Genomic DNA, 16643 nt, shown 5'->3' with positions numbered 1-16643 from the left:
CTGGCCCTGGAACCAGACTGACGTTGCTCGTTCCCTGGAGTTAGGGGAAACAAAGCTCCTTCAGATCCCAACATGACCACGGCCACTGGAGAGCAGCCCACCACCCTGACATTTGAATGTGAAAATCTGCGGGACTTAGGTCATAATAGAACCACCTCCTCCTCCCTGGCTACTCCAGCAAACCTCTCCCTTTTACTCATTAGTAACCGGCTTTGTGTTTATAATGCAATAGTAAACATTGTTAGCCATTGTCAAGGCAGAAAATAATAATAAAAATAACAATAATAAACCCTCAAATGCAGGGTGAGAGTTTCATCCACTTATCTGGAGGAACAGATAAGGACTTTTGAAGCTGCTGTAACAATCATGCTGTGGGTAAAATTCCGAGTGAATTCAGTGGCATGAGGTGATCACTATCCAAGCAGGGGGCAATCCAAGATTCCCTTTGCGGAGCCAGTGAAAACAAAAATCCCGAAACCCTTAATCTGGCTGCTCCAGCACGGACCTCCTCGAGAGTGCTCACAGAGCCCGACCAATTCCACCACAGAGCTTCGCTGTTACCCAGCCCCGTCTGCTTTTTCTCCAAAAGTAGAGTCCACATCTGCTAAGTGACAAAGTCAGCGTTTACGCTTTCCCCAACTATTTGGCATATTTTGGATTTTTGAGGATTAATTTCTCGAACAGTCAGCGCCGTTCGACTGCAACCCATACAGAATCCTTCGGCCAATGAGTACAAGTCTGTTTGCAATTTTGAGGGGAACACGAAAAGATCCGTCGGCTTAGTTTGAAAGGAAACCTGAAAGTAATATACTGCACTTTTCTTCTTAGTCTAGGATATGGAGTCTTTCCTTTAGTTATCTGTGTGGAATCATGGAATGGTTTGGATTGGAAGGGACTTAAAGATCCGATTCAGCCCCTGCCATGGGCAGGGACACCTCCCACTATCCCAGGCTTCTCCAACCTGGCCTTGGACACTTCCAGGGATCCAGGGACAGCCAGAGTTTCTCTGGGAATTCCAGCCCAGCTCCTCCTCACCCTCCCAGCAGGGATATTCCCAATATCCCACCCAAATCTCCTCTTTCGCAGTGGGAAGCCATTCCCTGTGTCCTGTCCCTCCATCCCTCGCCCACTGTCCCTCTCCACCTTTCTACCCTCCCTTGGATGAGAACCCAGTGCTTTCTCTTCCTCAGAATGATCACCACTGAAATCAAAGTGAGTTTATTTTCCCCAGAAACCTCTTTAGAGGTCACATTTGGGTGACAAGCTGACACCCCAGAATTCTCCTATACATTAATTTCTCGGAATGCGCCATGCCCATCCGCAAGAGCTCTCTCTGTCCGGGATTGCTTTTTTCTTTTGTGCCACAGAAGGAAAGCAACACGCAATCCCAGAGAATTATAAAACAGATGCACAAACAAATAAATAAAAGAAATCCCAGTTCGGCAGAGTCCGCTAAGTTTGCGTCACCTGATTTCCCAGACGAGGCCAGGCGGGACGGGCGAGCGGCGGCCCCGCCGTGAGGCGATGGCCGCCCTCACGCCTGCCCCGAGGGCGCCGCTCCAGCGCCCTTTCCCAGCTTTCCCAGCCCTCCGCTCCCCGCCTCTTCCCGGGATTTCCCCGCTTTCCCCCACGGTCGTGCCCGTCGGCCTCGTCAGGGCTGGGCTGAGGTGGCAGCAACTCCTCCCTCACGCAACAGGGACGCAGCGAGAGCAAAGCCGGCGACCCCGGCGGGTCCCCCCGGCGGCTCCCCGGGCATGTGAGGGGCCGGCCGGGCTGCGGCTCCTCCTTCCTCCGCGGCCGGGAAGCGAAAGCGAAAGGCGATCCCGGGAGGGCTCGGGAGGTGTCTGAAGAAGCGCCGGGAGTTGCCGGAGCCCCCGGTCGCGTCCCCAGCCCGTCCCCGGCCGTGTCCATCGGGAGGTGAGCGGTGCGGGAGCCCCCCGCGGCAGAGGAGGAGTCGCGGATAAACCAAAGGGGAGCTGTTGGTTTTTATGCTTTCAGTTTCCTTCCCCGCCCCCAGGGAAACTGTGCAGAAGTCGCTGAATTTTGGCTTCAAAGGAATTTCGGGATCCGTAACTTCTGTTTCAAGCCTCTGAGTGAAACAGGTTCGGCGGTGTGGGGTCAGAATCAAGGTGAGGATTCCCAGGGGAGAGGGGCACAACTGCCCCGATGGGTCGGGAATTTGGGCTGCTCCTGCTGGGATCTCGTGGTCAGAGAGTGTCTGACCTGTGGAGTATCCAACCTAAATGTTAGAGGACCAAACCTTGCCCTGGCAGCCACAGGTTGATTTGGGACTCTTCTGCACGTTGGCATCTCCTCTTGGTCAGTGGCCTGGGAGCTTCCCCGAGTTCCTTTTTGGCTGCGTCCGCAAAACGTTGTGGCAGCAGATTCCAAGTTTGAAATGACCTGCTGGGTGAAAGCGTTTCCGTTTGTCTTAAGCAGGTTTTGGAGAAGCCCAGAATGGTTTGGGTTGGAAGGGACACTAGAGCTCATCCCATCCCATGGCAGGGACATCTGCTATCCCAGGCTGCTCCAAGCCCTGTTCATCCTGCCCTGGGACACTTCCAGGGATCCAGGGACAACCACAGCAAACCTGGGAATTCCATTCCAACTCCTCCTCACCCTCCCAGACAGGAATTCCTTCCCAGTATCCCACCCAGATCTCCCCTTTCCCAGTGGGAAGCCATTCCCTGTGTCCTGTCCCTCCATCCCTTGTCCCCAGTCCCTCTCCAGCTCTCCTGGAGCCCCTTCAAGGAGCTCTGAGCTCTCCTTTCCTCCAGGCTCTCAAGCACAGAACGTACAGGCTGTTCCCATGTGTGTAACAGCACAAAAGCAGCAAAAAGGTAAATACAGAACTACCAGAGCAGCAAAGTTGAGTTGTGCACTGCAGGATTCCTCACATCTGTGTCCGGCTTTTATTTCCTAGTAAAGGAGGAGGCTTCAGATGTCCAAAATCTGTCACTTTCGCCTGTGAAATTACACCTTTATGTTTTAAAATTCTTCCAGCTCAGCACAGCTTCTGGTATTCCTGATATTCTATTGCACGAAAAAAAAAAATCCACAAACAACACACACAATGTTGTCATTTTTTTTCCCCTGTTCCCTCAGGTTTCCATGGATGTTACAAGCCCCCCGTTATCTCTGCAGGACAATGGGTTTGTAAGTATTTCCTGATGTGCTGCCTGGGATTAAAATCTGTATTTGACTTTCGTGTCTCTGACTGAAAGTTTGTGTAAACCACAGCTTCTGCTTGTCTCACCTTCTTCCACCCTTTGATACTGGGGAGATTCCTCATTTCCACCTCCCTGTTTCCTTAGGGAGAATCCCACTGCCAAGATTCTGCCTCACAGATCCTCTTAGAACTTTCTGTGCTGCCTCTCTTACTCATCCGTCTTGGTGAAGGATTTTAGGGGAATTTCTCTTTTCCTGGGATTCAGCTCCAGCAGTGCACAAGTGGTTGGGATGGGACTTTCCCTGGCTTTTCTCTGTTTTATTTTTTTTTTTCCGTCTTTCAGGATGGAAACTGTTGTGTGAAACTATTTTTTTTTTTTTGTAAAAAACAGGCATTCTTTTTCTTATTATCTTCCAGCTGTTGGCACGTGCATCCTTTTTACTCCCTGCACTCAATCCCTGGAGTGAAAGAATATTTTTCCCGTTTTAACTGAGACACAGATGGGTATTTCCCTGTTGCTTAATTTGAAACTGGAAGAAATACTTCACATTTCATTATTTTTAGGAAATACCCAGCATTATTACCAAGAGAACTGACAAGATCCTCTAATTCAGATCTTTTCCATGGATTAGCTAATTTAGACCTTTTCCCTGCCTAAACTTCATGGTTCCCATTCCAGCTTTATGTAATCTTGAGTAAAAAGGGAGGGAATATTTCAGCAGTTCTCTTTGGATTTATCCTTTTTTTTTTTTTTTTTTTCCCCCTGCAAAATATTGCAGCCATAGAAACAAAGCAGAACAGAGATTTTTCTCTCTCTTTGGGCTTTGTAGTTTCCCTGCCCTTGTGAACTTCTGCCCTGAATTTCAATTCTGAAATGGTTCTTTTATCACCTTCCTTGATATTACCTTTTATTATCCAATCTCCCCGAGCTTGGAAGATCAAAATCCCATTTTCACTTTTATTTTTTTTTCATATTGACACCTCGTCCTGGAGGAACTGCTGAGAAAGCACAGAGCTCAACCTTTGTGGGGTTGAGGGGCTCAGTTCTGTGTGGAAGAACGTGGAGACAACTTGATTTATTATTTAGCCAAATATTAACCTGTGGATTTTAGCAGCTGGATAATTAGCAAATAATAAAGGCAGGCCAGTAATTCACATTTTTGTGGATTTTTGTCCTGTCCAGCCATTAAAATCATTCAATGGTTTGACCTAAGTTAATAATGTTTTAAATATTTGTTTAATTTTTTATTTTTTCGAATTTTTTTTTTAATTGTTGCCCAGCAGAGGAGAAAACTAACGTGTTCCTCTTCTCTCTGCAGTGTATGGTACCCACTGATCCACCTGGGACTTCCAAGGAAGAGATGAAAAAACTTCAGGAAGAGCTGAAGATGTGGAAGGCAAGTTCTGTAAAGCATGTGGGACCATAGAAATTTGCTAAAAGACAAAGCTTAGTGCATCCTTCCAGAATCAGATCAAATCCCCCACATTTATGACATCTTTATTTTGTTCTGTTCTTCAATGTTTAAATTAAATCTTGTAAGTTTAATTTTTACCCAAAGTGTTAAAAAAGAAATAAAAACAAAGGGCTTACTCAAGGTTTTGTTTGTTCCTGTAGAAACAAGCCTTTCAAAAATGTAAAATCTTTTTTCTTTTTGCTGTCCAGAAAAGAGTTGAAGAGGCTGAAAGTGTCAAAATGAAGCTTCTTCTCTCCAAATTAACTGCTGATGAAGAGTGTGACAGAGCAGAGAAGAAGCTGACAGAGCTGAAGGAGCAAGAGAAACAGCATCAGGACAGAATGATCAGCTTTGAGGTGTGGAGAAGGCTGCTGGTGTTTGGAGGGTTGGGAGGAAGGTGTGGATTAAGGAAAATGGGAGGAATATTCCCAATTTCAATGGCTTTACCAGTACTGCTCGAATGTTCCACGTGGGTTTTTTTTTTTTTTGCTGCACTTGAGTTTTTCACTGGCAGGCAAAGAAAGAGTGCAGGAAACTGCACTGAACCTATTTTGGGATGAAACCTGACCAGACCAACCTTCCTCTGCCAAGATCCTCCCCTAGAGATGAGTTTCAGGTCTGGGTGAAGTGGATAAAGCTCAGTGGGTCACAGCACCCAAAGGATCAGCATTTCTCGAGTGCCAGTGAGCTGGGCAAGAGGCAGGCCCTGACTGGAGAGGGTTTTTACCTTCTAGAACTGCTTGGTTCCGGAGCCCCTGGGTTCATTCCCTCAATATTCCACGTGCAGTAACAGCAGAAGGTTCCACAGGCTGCCAAGGAGCTGTGATAAATCACTGATGAGAAATTATGGCTCCAAGCTATTCAGTTCTAATTAATAGCTTAAACACACTCAGGTTGGCGAGAGTGTTTTCTGAAAGCTGGTTTTAGCTCTTTAATCAGAAAAAAATGGATTTATACCCAGGAAAGGTCATGATCACCATCAGGCTTTGACCTTCAGCTGATGGGAAGTGTGGTCCAAGTGTCTCCAGTGGTTGGTGACTTTACAGGAGCCACCTTCTGATTGTGGCTGCTCTGTTTCCTTCTCATCCTGCCACATTCCCTGTCCAGGAAATTCCTGCTTGTGTCCAAGCAGGATTCATTGTTCTGGGGGAATTACAGAGCAGGCAGGAGGAAGGAGAAGGACACGAAGAGGGAAGAGCAGCAGCATGGCAGAAGCTTCCCAGATCATGCTGAAATATATTTCTGTCTTTATTTAAGTGTTTCATTTTGCATTTCATATTTTTTGGCCTGTAGCAAGAACTTTTTCTGCTAAACCAAGAAAAAACTGAGCTGAAAAAAGAGATCCAAAAGCTCAAAGAAGACCTGGAAGAATACAATTCCAAGGATAATCCGGTAAAGGGGGTGAAATATTGGGAAATTTGTCTTTTAAGGGGGCAGATTTTTCTTTTCAGAGAATGGTTTGGGTTGGAAGTGACCTTAAATCCCATCTCATTCCAACCCCAGGGACACTTTCCACTATCCCAGTTTGCTCTAAACCCTGTCCAAGTTGGCCTTGGACACTTCCAGGGGAAAGAGGGACAATTCCACTGAATTTGTCCCTCTTAGACTGTCAGGGTCACTTGTTCAGCATTTGAACCTCTACTAATTTCAATATAAAATCAACCTGAAAGTTTCTTATTTTCCCTGGCAAGACGATTTGAAGCAGGCAGAGGATATGGAAATAAATCCAAGAGGCACTGAAAGCTTGAGAGGAATGAAAACAAGCAGACATTTATTAAATGGAAGGCAGTGGAATAAAAAAAAAATATATTCATGGCATTGGTAATTTTCAAGTTTTCTTTTTTTCCTGTGTCAATTCTGAAATTGGAGATTAAAAAGAAGGTGGCAGAAATGAAACTGAAGTTCAGTCACCTGGAAAAGATGAAGGATGACGGGGCAGATCTGGATATGGACACCCACTGTGTATTTGGGGCAGCCACAAAAATCCCCTTCAGACTCAACCAGAACCAGGCCCTGCTGACTTTTGAAGATGAAGAAGGTAGGATTTGTGTTTTAATTATAAAATTGATGTCTCTGATGTATTTCACCTGGTCGTGGTGTGGTTTTCCCCCAGGGGGATTTTGAATGGAATGGGAAAAAAAATCTTTAATTTAATATTTTATAGAATTAGATACCTTTTGACAGCTTAAAAGTTTTACTATTCCCACTCAAAATCTATTTTTATCTGTATAATTAACATTATATTTGCTATATTTATTGTATATTATTTAAATAATATTGTTTGTTGTTATTAAAGTTGATATAGGGCTTTGTTATTATATTATTTGGCCTACATAAAACCACAGAGATTTTATGGAAATAGACATGGATCTGGTTGCCTAATTATTGTTTACTCCTCCTTTACTGATGCAAAAGGAGATTTTTTTTAAGAGACTGGGGAATAATTTGGGGTTCACAATGATGAAACAAAGTTTTTCATATCTGATTTCCCTCAGTTGCCCAGAGACTGACAAAGATGAGCAAGCACTGTGTGGAACTGGACAACAGAACAGCAAATGTGACTGTGAAGCCTTTTGACCTTGACATGGGATTCCAGTTCGAGGTAAACAACTGAAATGCGCAACTCTAAAAAATCTTGAGTCCTTTAAAAGCTTTAGGTGCTGGGGGTTTTTCAGTGTTTTCAGTCACAAAGTGCACAAAAATTTGATGTTTTTAGCTCCACATCACTGTCTCTGGAAAGAAGATCAACGTGTCACAAATCCCTGAGCTTCCCATTCCTAAAGACTGGATGAGAGACAAACTTGAGCTGCATTTCTACAAAACTGAGCAGGCAGCAGGAGGAGGAGAAATAAAAAATGTCACCTACAACCAGGGCACTGGCACAGCTGTCATCACATTCCTCAAACCTGGAGGTAGAGTGTGGAATATTTTCTTACCCAAATTCAGGCCAGATTGTCCATCCTGGGTTCCATTCTGGGGTACCTGCTCCCAGCTCATGAGCTTTCTGTCAGAACTTTTCCAAAAAAATTGGGGTTTTTTTTGGTGTTTCCTCTGCATTGCCAGACACTCATATTGCAAACAGAACATCAGGAGAATGGCTTTGATTTTAGCTCCTGTTACACGACAGTGAAGCTGGACAGGCATTCCTGTTGCCCAACTGAATGGAATTCCATGATCAGTGGAGCCACATCTACTTAGAGCAGCTGCTTTAGATTTATTTCAGAGCCTTTGTGGGCATTTAATGATGTTGCTTTTTTTTTTTTTTGGAAATGCTGGATAAACTTTTTGCAGGATGCACATGAAGAAACTACAAGCGTGCCATCCTACATTAGTTTCTACGTCCACAAAGATGAGTCTGGTCTTTGAAATGTTTATAAAATATTGGTTTAATTATATGAAATAATTAACTGGGTTTCTTTTTCCTTATTCTCTTACAGCAAGCAACAAGTTTGTGGGGTGCACTAAATACCCTTTCTGTGCAGAGGGAAGGTGGTTCAACCTTTCTGTCTCCCCACATTTTGATTTTCACTTGAGGAAGTTTCAGGTAAAAGAATCTACTGCAGGCTGAAAGAACAGATAAGTGGGAAACAGGAGAATGGGCAGAATTTTCACTCCTTTTGTGTGAATTTAACAGCAAATGTGAGTGTGAAATAGGCTGCTGAGCTCATGCGTTGCAGTGTGGGAGCTGTAATTTATTTTTCAAGGGTGTGCTTTTCTCTTCCTTGATGGAATTATCTCAGCCCTCCCCACGTGGCTGTGCTGGGCTCTTTGGGAAGGGAGGAAAAGCACAAAGTTCTCCAGGTCACAAAGCTCTGTCAGGATCCCAAAGTCCCAGCAAATGCAACATTGCTCGTTCACTCCTTGATTTCACTCCTGCCTTCAGCCCAAACAGTGACTCTGTCACACAGAGCTGGCTCATCATCCTCTCCCTCCAGTTGCCTGCTGCTTTATGAGCAGATGGTGATCAGCTCAGGATTGTGTATATAATTAGGCCTTTGTAATTAAAGCATGGACTGCAGGACACCCAGCAGGGCTCTCTGCAGGTGTGGGATGTGTCCTGGCAGGGATTTTATGGGCTGGTGCTGTCTGGAGCCATCAGAGATCCCCAAATCCAGAGTGTGGGTGCATTAAGGAGGGCAGGACACACCAGTTAAGGTGTGGGCTTTGAATCATGGAATCAGGGAATCTCCTGAGCTGGAAGGGACTCAGAGAATCACGGATCCAGCTCCTGGCCCTGCACAGACATCCCAAAATCCCACCCTGGGCATCCCTGGGAGTGGTGTCCAAACTCTTCTGGAGCTTTTGGGAATGTGCCCATTCCCTGGGGAGCCTGAGCAGTGCCCAGCACCCTCTGGGAAAGAACCTTTCCCTGAAATCCAACCTAAACCTGCCCTGGCCCAGCTCCAGCTCTTCCTCTGCTCCCAGAGAGCAGAGATTGGAGCTGGCCCTCAGGAGGAAGCTCCAGGCTGGAATGAGTCTCCCCTCACTCTCCTCCAACAAACCAAGTGCCCTCAGCTGCTCCTCCATGGCCCCTTCATTGTATGTGAATCCAGAATTCCTGCTCTTTCCAGAGAAATTTCTCCTATGGAAATTCCTAACCTCATCAAAGATCCCAGGAATTTAATTCCCATCTCTCCCAGTTCCTCTGTATAATCCAGGTTTGTCCTTTCCTCCCCAGCCATACTGCAGGGTTTCCAAGAAGACCATCCTGCTGAAAGGAATCCCAGAGGTGGAAGAGGATGAGGAAACTGTGCAGGACATGATTGAAATTCACTTCCAAAAGCCCAGCAACGGTGGGGGGGAGATAGAGAAAATCAAATACATCTCCAGAGGAGCAGCCTATGTTTGTTTTGAGGAGGATTCTGAGGATGCCACCTCACAAATCACAGGGGACTCATGAAGTTCTGAGGGTTTGTTCCTCAGAGGCACAGGAATTATGTAGATACTGTGCTTTAATGTTCTGAAATGGACACTGTAAAAGAGGAATCCCTGCCTTGCTGTTTTGTCTCCTGGCACTGACTTGGCATAGGAAGTCAGCAAAACTCCCTGCCTGCGTTCCAGATTAAAGACACAGACCAAACCTTAGCAGCCCCTGAGGCATAATCTCAAAATTTTCTGCAACTTTGCATATTTTATACCTTGCAGATTTTAAAATACTCCAGACAGGGTTATTTCTTATATTCTGGAGACAAAAGCCTCCTCACAGTCCTGCTTTGTTGAAGTGCCAGAGCTTCAGAAGGTGGCTCTGACACAACTCCAGCCCTGCTGAGGTTGCTGAGTAACACCAGAACTCAAATAGCTGAAAGAATCCTCTCATTTCATAAAAGCCACCTTCTCAAATTAGTAATAGAATTAAAATAGATTAATTAAAATTAATTAAATTTTATTTAATTTGGGGGTGCAAACCCAAGAAATTGCACTTAAATGCCCTGGCATTTGCTGCCTTTAGCTGTTGAGCTTCTGCCTGGTCATGGGCTGCTTTTATTGTTTGATTTTAATACCTGTTTCTGCAATTAAATCTTCCCTCATTTTTGTTCATGCTTTTGGTTATTTTAAACTATTGCAGTCAAGGATTGATGAGATGCTGTGCCTGGTTTTGTAACCATGCTGGGGGAACAGCCCTGAGGGATCTGGTGATCCCAGACTGGGGCTGGGAAGGCTTGGAGAGAGTAATTTTGCAAGGAGGAATGTTTTTTTCTTTGCTGCTGTCATCCTTAGAAAACAAATCCTCCTCTGACTTTGCACTTTTGCCACCCTTGGAGGCTGAAATGGTTTGGCCCCAACAATCTTAACTCCAAGCTAACGTGAGCCTGGCATTGAAAATAATTTATTTTCAGGGTATTTGACATCTTGACATGCAGGGAAAGGAGAGTGCACTGAGAAGAGCACTGCAAAAAATACCTCAGGGATTATTACTCCAGACAAACTGTTAATTGGCAATGGATAAAAGCTGAATATGGAAAATTAAAGGGCTGCAAACACCACGGTTTGTTTGGAATTTGCTGTCGAGTGAGATGCACGGGACTGTAGCACCTCTCACTGTTAAGGCCATGCAAAGGCAGGGATTGATCACCTGACCATTGTAAAATAATAATAATTACTTCAAACAAAGTAGTGCTGAAGAATTTATGGAGACTGTGCACTTTTGCGCTCTCAAAAACTTGGTAAGACCAGACAACCTTAAAAAGAAAGGGGGAAAAAAATCTGAGAAAGGTGAAATACATCATGAATTTCAACTGGATCTCACTGATAAATATTGAGAAGTAAATCCTTAGAAAGGAAAAGGCTTAAAATTCTCCTAAGGTGTCACTCATAAGGAGTAGTGAGAAGCTGCAGGTTTTAAAGCCCAGAAACTAAATCAGATTTTTTTACATTCTAAAGACAATGTCTGTAAATGTCTTGCCTTTGTCCCTGATGAATTACGGCTTGTGATGATTACCCTGTTACATTTTAAAGCAGCAGTGGTGCTTTAAAGGCTGGAGATTGGTTTTAACGATGAAAAATAAGAATAAAGCATCAGTGATGTTTCTATAAATGTCAGAATCCTTTTTCCTCCCCGCTGAGGCGACTTTCTCTCGGGCTGGGAGGTTTTTATACCCAAATTCCACACAGGGACATTTCCCAGCTGCAGCTTTCACCCAAACCTCGGTGTGGAGCCAACCCCGGGGCTGTTTGTGGCCACGGGAGCTGGGCCAGAGCAGCCTTTGGGGTGTCTCTGGCCAGGTGGGATTTTGGGAAGGAATTCCTGGCTGGGAGCGTGGGGAGGCCCTGGCACGGGGTGCCCAGAGAAGCTGGGGCTGCCCCTGGATGTGTTTCCTCTCCGTGTGTGTCCCTCTCCGCGTGTATCCCTGTCCCTGAATGTCCCTGTCCCTGCCTGTCTCCCTCTACACCTGTCCTTCTCCACGTGTGTCCCTGTCCCTGTGTGTCCCTGTCCATGCATGCCCTTCTCCCTTTTGTCCCTCTCCATGTGTCCCTCTCCATGTACATGTCCCTGTCTGTCCCAGTCCACACATGTCCTTCTCCACACGTGTCCCTCTCCATATGTGTCCCTTTCCCTGCGTGTCCCAGTCCACACATGTCCCTGTCCACGTGTGTCCCTGTCCATACATGTCCGTGTCCATGCATGTCCCAGTCCACACATGTCCTTCTCCACGCGTGTCCCTGCGTGTCCCTGTCCCCGCGTGTCTCTCTCCATACATGCCCTTCTCCCTTTTCTCCCTCTCCATGCGTGTCCCTGTCCACACATGTCCCTGTCCACGTGTGTCCCTCTCTCTACGCGTCCCTGCGCATCCCACTGCCCGTTCCCGTCCCGCAATCCCAGCCGGGAAGGGCGGGCCCGGGCGCGCTGTGTCCCGGCAGCGCTGGAGGCGGCCGGAGGGGCGGCCCCGCCGCTTCCCCGCCGCTTTCTCTTTCGTTTCCCCGCCGGGCCCGCTCGCTCCGGGCTTTTCCCGGTGGGATCCCCGTCCCGGTGGGATCCCCGTCTCGGTAGATCCCATCCCGTTGGAGCGGCGGCCATGGCAAGTGCCGGGGGAGCGGGGGCCGCGCACCGTGAGGGGCAGGGCCGGCAGAGCTGAGGGGAAAGCGCTGGGACAGGGTGGAAATGGAGCTGGACAGGGGACAAGGGATGGAGGGACAGCTCACAAGGAATGCCTTCCCACTGCCACAGGGCAGGGCTGCATGGGAGATCGGGATAAATTTTGACTGGGCTGGAATTCCCAGAAAAGCCACGGCTGTCCCTGGAAGTTTCCAAGGCCAGGCTGGTCGGGGCTTGGAGCAGCCTGGGCTGGCGGGAGGTGTCCCTGCCCATGGCGGGGCTGGGGTGGGATGGGATGAACTTTAAGATCCCTCCCAAGCCAAAGCAGTGTGGGATTTGCCGGGAAGCCACAGCAGGACCCCGTTGTCAGCGGAGCCGCTGCCCCATCCCTCCCTCCCTCCCTCCCCATTCCCGTCCCCTCCCTCACGCCCATCCCTGCCTGGGAGCAGCTGCTCGGCACAGACGCGTCTCGGGAGTGATTCAGCACAAACCGTGTGTTCTTGGGGTGTTTTTTTTTTTTTTTTTTTTTCCCCCTAACCCCACTAGCAGGCCCGAGTGTTGCTCCCAAACACCAGCTGGGAAGGTGCGAGGGCTGTCTGGCAGCTGAGCCGAGCTCCGGCTGTGGCAGGCGTGAGAAAATCCCGCCTTGCAGCTTTGGAAGCGCCCTGTTTGTATTCCCTCCGTGCCGCCTCCTTGCAGCGGGGACTCGCTCTCACACGAGCCGCACCGCCGGGAGAATTGGCTACTGTAATTAATTAAAAGCTCCTGGCTCTCGAAATTTGATTGGGAGGGGGAGATAAAAGGAGATAAACCCTCTGGCTGGGTTTATCAGAGCCGCCGTGGTGGTCCTCAGGATTTTGGACGGACGTCACTCCCTCAGCAGCGCGTTCTGCTCTGGAGATGGAGCTGGGATCATGTTTTAGGCAGCTCAGGCCCAGGAAAAAAAAAAACAAACCAAAAACCTTTAGAGAAATTTAAAGAATTCAGATGGAGTGACTGACCTCAAGTGCAGTTACTGACAGCTCGTTCCCACAAAAGGCTGCCGTGCAGCCAGCCCAAATTTACCTCCTTTCTTCCAAAAAGTCAGTGAACTGTTCCTAAATTTAGTCAGTGCTCCAGAATTTGCGGTGGTTTTGCCGTGATATTCCCGGTGAAATGTTACCGTTTGTGTCTGGGTAATAGGAATGGAAGGCAAATCTGGTCTTCCTAACGAGGTATGGATGCAAATCCTGTTTGGGCTGGGGTTTGTGTTTGCTCCTGAGGGTTTGGCTCTGATGGAAATCGTGTGTGTGGTTGGTTGTTTCATGCTCTGCGAGTCTGGGCTGGCTGGGATTATGTTCTCCCAATTTAACAAGGTTATCCATGTAATAAATTGAGGGGGCTGAGTCAGAGCGCAGCCCAAGATCCCAGCTCTCCTGAATTCAAAAAGGAATCTGCTCCTTCCACTCTGCAAGGAATCCTTGCTGAGCACCACGTGCAGTCACAATTTTTCATTCTTTTCTGATTTTGAATATTAGAGGAAACCACGTTATCAGCGGCACTTTCCAGCTGAAAAACTTAAATTCAGTGCTCATTTTTACTGCTTTAAGAAGATACTGAGAAGGTTTAAATGGCATTTAAACCCATTTTGTAGTGCACGGTGATGCAGGTGCCCGAGGCAGCCTGGCAGGCGCTGAGATCTGATTGAGCAGGATTAACTAACCCCTAAATGCCCATTGCAGGGGGAATGGGAGTCTCTCCAGGGGTGGGAATCTGCTGCATTTACCGTGTGCCATCTCTGCCCCCCAGGCCGCGGGCCAAGCTGCCAGATCCACGAGGACAATTGTCATTGCTGGTGTCCCAGCTGGCCTCCTGCAGGATGATGTCATGGCTGACATCCTCACCATCCACTTCCAAATGTCCAGCAACAACGGCGGGGATGTGGAAGAGGTCACGTATCCCACCCGGAATAAAGGAGTTGCCTACATAACCTTTGAGGATCAAGGAGGTATGTTTAGATTAATGTATTAAAAGCACAGCCAGCCCCCGAAGAGTTAGCCCCAGAGTGTTGGTCCCCGAGCCAAATGTTTGAAAATTGGGGTTTTATAGAACTGGGAGGCTGAAGCCTCTCTGGTGATCAGGCCAAGTTTCAGGGTTTTATTTCTGCTCGTTGAAGCAATGACTCACTCGTCATGCAGAGGGCTGTGTTTGTTTTGCAGGAACAAATTTATGCCATGAATAACGTATTATTTTCCTAGCCAGGCTCTGGGGAATAAATCTCTGCCAATTAACGTGCCAAGGAGACAGGCTCGTGTCTCTCAGAGCAATTTGGAGTAATACATAAAATATTAGGTGAGAGTATTGAGTGGCCTGCATGTGTGTGGGTAGATGGAGGGTTCCAGCAGGCTGGGGGTGACTGTCTCACGGCTCAGCGAGTGAATCTGGGTTTGTTTTCAGTTGTGGAGAGGGTTCTGAAGAAGGATCAGCATCTCCTGCAGGACAGGAGGCTGTCCAGGCGTTACCCCCTGACCGTGACCCGCTACTGCCGCAAGGTGAGCTCCTCCCCAATCCATCGAATCATGCTTCACGCCTAATTAACCGCTCCTTAACTTCTCCAATTCGCCGTTCCAGGCCTTCCTCTGTGTCACATCCACCCTCAGCCTGGCCGCTTTCAGAGGTCACTTTGGTTTAGGAGATTTGGTGGAAGAGATGAAGAAGCAGAGCCCGGCTTTGGATTTCGGGCCTTTGCAGCCCGACGGGCAAATTGCTGTGCAAGGCTCCTTCCCAGCCCTCAGAAAACTGAGAGAATTCCTCTTGGCAAAGGCAAAATCCCTCTCAGAGGAGGACAGAAGAGAGGGGAAATCCCATCAGAGGCTGAGGGGGAAGCTGCAGGAGCACAGAGGTGCCGCGGAGATGAGGGATTCGGTTCGGGACGCACACGGGGAAACACAAGTGGTGGTTCTGGACACGGATATCTATCACTACATGAGGTCCTTCCACCCCAAAACACTGCAGGCAAACGATGTCGTCATTTCTGGTGTCACTGATGGTGACATCACCACGGTGTGCATTGAGAGTGCTGCCAGCAAGGCCGGTGCTGCACAGGCATTGAGGGCCAAGAGAATGATCGAAAGTTCCTCCGTGGAGCTGCAGAGGATTTTAAGGAAGGAAAGGATCTGCTACAAGGAGCCCGGCAGAGCTGAGAGGCAGAGGTACAAACAGCTCTGTGAAAGGCTGAAACCCCGGCACCCCGGGGTGCTGGTGCTCCCTTCTGACACCCACATTGACGTTGTAGGAACCTCTGCGGGTGTTTTTGGGTTCACAGAGGACGTGAAGAGACACTCCAGGTAGGAGTGAGTGCTCCTGGAGCTTGTATTTCTCACCCAGGCTGTGCCTGTGGCGCTGCACGTCTCCCACTTTGTCGCCGGGATGTCACTTTGTCCCACTCGCGGGCTGGCGGCTCTGCACAGGGAGGTCACCAAGCCCCAAACACCAAATTAAGGTGAGAACAAGAAACCAACGATCTCTGCACTTAGAGAGGAAAGAATTTAAACCTCTTCTGTCCAGAAAGAGCCACGTTTTCCTTTTGATACCTCAGTGCATGATGAGAAAAGAGATTTTTTTTTTTTTTTTTTTCTGATCTGCGTGGGCCAGCCTTGCAGGAAACCCTGGGAGGAGTTCTGTGAGGAGTTCTGGGAGGAGATGGCCACAGCAGCCAGGGATGGGACCTTTTCTGCAGCCTTCATCTGCAGAGGGACCTTCTCCCCCTTGAGGGGCACAGAGGAGAGAGCTGGGACACTTGGCAGAGCAAAATGCACAGGCTTGAGAAAGCCTTGAAAAGCCTTCCCTGAAGGAAACAGGCAAGTTTGTTTTCACAGGAGCAATAACGGTTTTATTTTTTTTTTCCCCAGCTGTAAAGGCTTCTGCAGCATCTCTTGACAGCACATTATTTAAACGTGAAAGTGTGTCCAGAGATTTGATGAGAAAATTTGGGGGCATTCAGACTTTGGAATCAGATTCTGTTTAAGCAGATCTGTTTCTAGATCTATTACAAGGCCACAAAGGTTTTGGTGTTTTGTTTTTTTTTTTAACCAATTTAGAAAATAGCTTTTATTTCGTGATATCTGTGTGTTTAGAATAATTTGTCAAAACATCCAGAGCACCAGCTCTTCTGCCTGATGGGCAGGGAGAGTTTTAGGGGTTCTTGCCATTAAAGAAAGGAGTTGTCCAAAACATTGTGTCTGTGTTTATTTTAACCAAATCCCAAGTTTTTGGTTGGAAGCCCAAACCCTGAAGCCCAAGAAATGCTCGAGGCATTTTCTTGTCATGTCTGATTATCCATTGATGCCAATGAAAAGTGTTAGAGCAGTGTGTTAAAAACGATTCTCAAAGCAGCAAGCTGAGGAGCTTTAAGTGCTTTGCTGAGCAATATTTAGAGATTTCATCCTTTCCAAGTTCCCCCCCTGTGCTCTGCAGGTTCTGCTCAGGGGTGGGAAACTCTGGAAAA

The 16643-nt window shown here is 47.6% G+C and overlaps 2 protein-coding genes across 4 annotated transcripts; both read left to right on the top strand.

Annotated features, from left to right (window-relative positions):
• The first annotated feature begins 1763 nt into the window (after window positions 1-1763).
• Window positions 1764-11137, top strand: NMI (N-myc and STAT interactor). Of its 3 annotated transcripts, XM_066190441.1 has the most exons (11): window positions 1764-1917; window positions 2018-2129; window positions 3106-3156; window positions 4489-4566; window positions 4833-4979; window positions 5917-6015; window positions 6493-6661; window positions 7119-7225; window positions 7340-7535; window positions 8061-8167; window positions 9302-11137. In XM_066190441.1, exons 3-11 carry the CDS (start codon window positions 3112-3114, stop codon window positions 9521-9523), a joined length of 1170 nt encoding a protein of 389 aa, XP_066046538.1. In that variant the 5' UTR covers window positions 1764-1917; window positions 2018-2129; window positions 3106-3111; the 3' UTR covers window positions 9524-11137. The 3 variants fall into 3 exon arrangements, with proteins under 3 accessions (XP_066046538.1, XP_066046537.1, XP_066046539.1); XM_066190440.1 differs by having other exon boundaries at window positions 1764-2129; XM_066190442.1 differs by lacking the exons at window positions 1764-1917; window positions 2018-2129 and having other exon boundaries at window positions 3035-3156.
• A 922-nt stretch (window positions 11138-12059) lies between these two features.
• On the top strand, window positions 12060-16363 carry RBM43 (RNA binding motif protein 43). Its single transcript, XM_066189287.1, has 4 exons — window positions 12060-12140; window positions 13946-14144; window positions 14594-14688; window positions 14768-16363. The coding sequence occupies exons 1-4, from the start codon at window positions 12138-12140 to the stop codon at window positions 15485-15487; spliced, it is 1017 nt and encodes a 338-aa protein (XP_066045384.1). The 5' UTR covers window positions 12060-12137; the 3' UTR covers window positions 15488-16363.
• The last annotated feature ends 280 nt before the right edge of the window (window positions 16364-16643 follow it).

The sequence above is a fragment of the Chamaea fasciata genome, unplaced genomic scaffold, assembly GCF_029207755.1.
Source record: "Chamaea fasciata isolate MVZ Bird 193981 ecotype frontalis unplaced genomic scaffold, bChaFas1.0.hap1 SCAF_8, whole genome shotgun sequence".
Lineage (NCBI taxonomy): Eukaryota > Metazoa > Chordata > Aves > Passeriformes > Sylviidae > Chamaea > Chamaea fasciata.
The sequence above is the reverse complement of the archived record's forward strand: the minus strand, read 5'-3'. Positions and strand labels throughout refer to the sequence as shown.

Excerpts from the sequence above, each read along its gene's own strand:
- NMI (XM_066190441.1), top strand. The coding sequence starts at position 3,112 with ATGGATGTTACAAGCCCCCCGTTATCTCTGCAGGACAATGGGTTT. Across the intron at positions 3,157-4,488 it reads CTCTGCAGGACAATGGGTTT|TGTATGGTACCCACTGATCC; the intron begins GTAAGTATTTCC and ends TTCTCTCTGCAG. Across the intron at positions 6,662-7,118 it reads GACTTTTGAAGATGAAGAAG|TTGCCCAGAGACTGACAAAG; the intron begins GTAGGATTTGTG and ends GATTTCCCTCAG.
- RBM43 (XM_066189287.1), top strand. Across the intron at positions 14,145-14,593 it reads AACCTTTGAGGATCAAGGAG|TTGTGGAGAGGGTTCTGAAG; the intron begins GTATGTTTAGAT and ends GTTTGTTTTCAG. Across the intron at positions 14,689-14,767 it reads TGACCCGCTACTGCCGCAAG|GCCTTCCTCTGTGTCACATC; the intron begins GTGAGCTCCTCC and ends TCGCCGTTCCAG.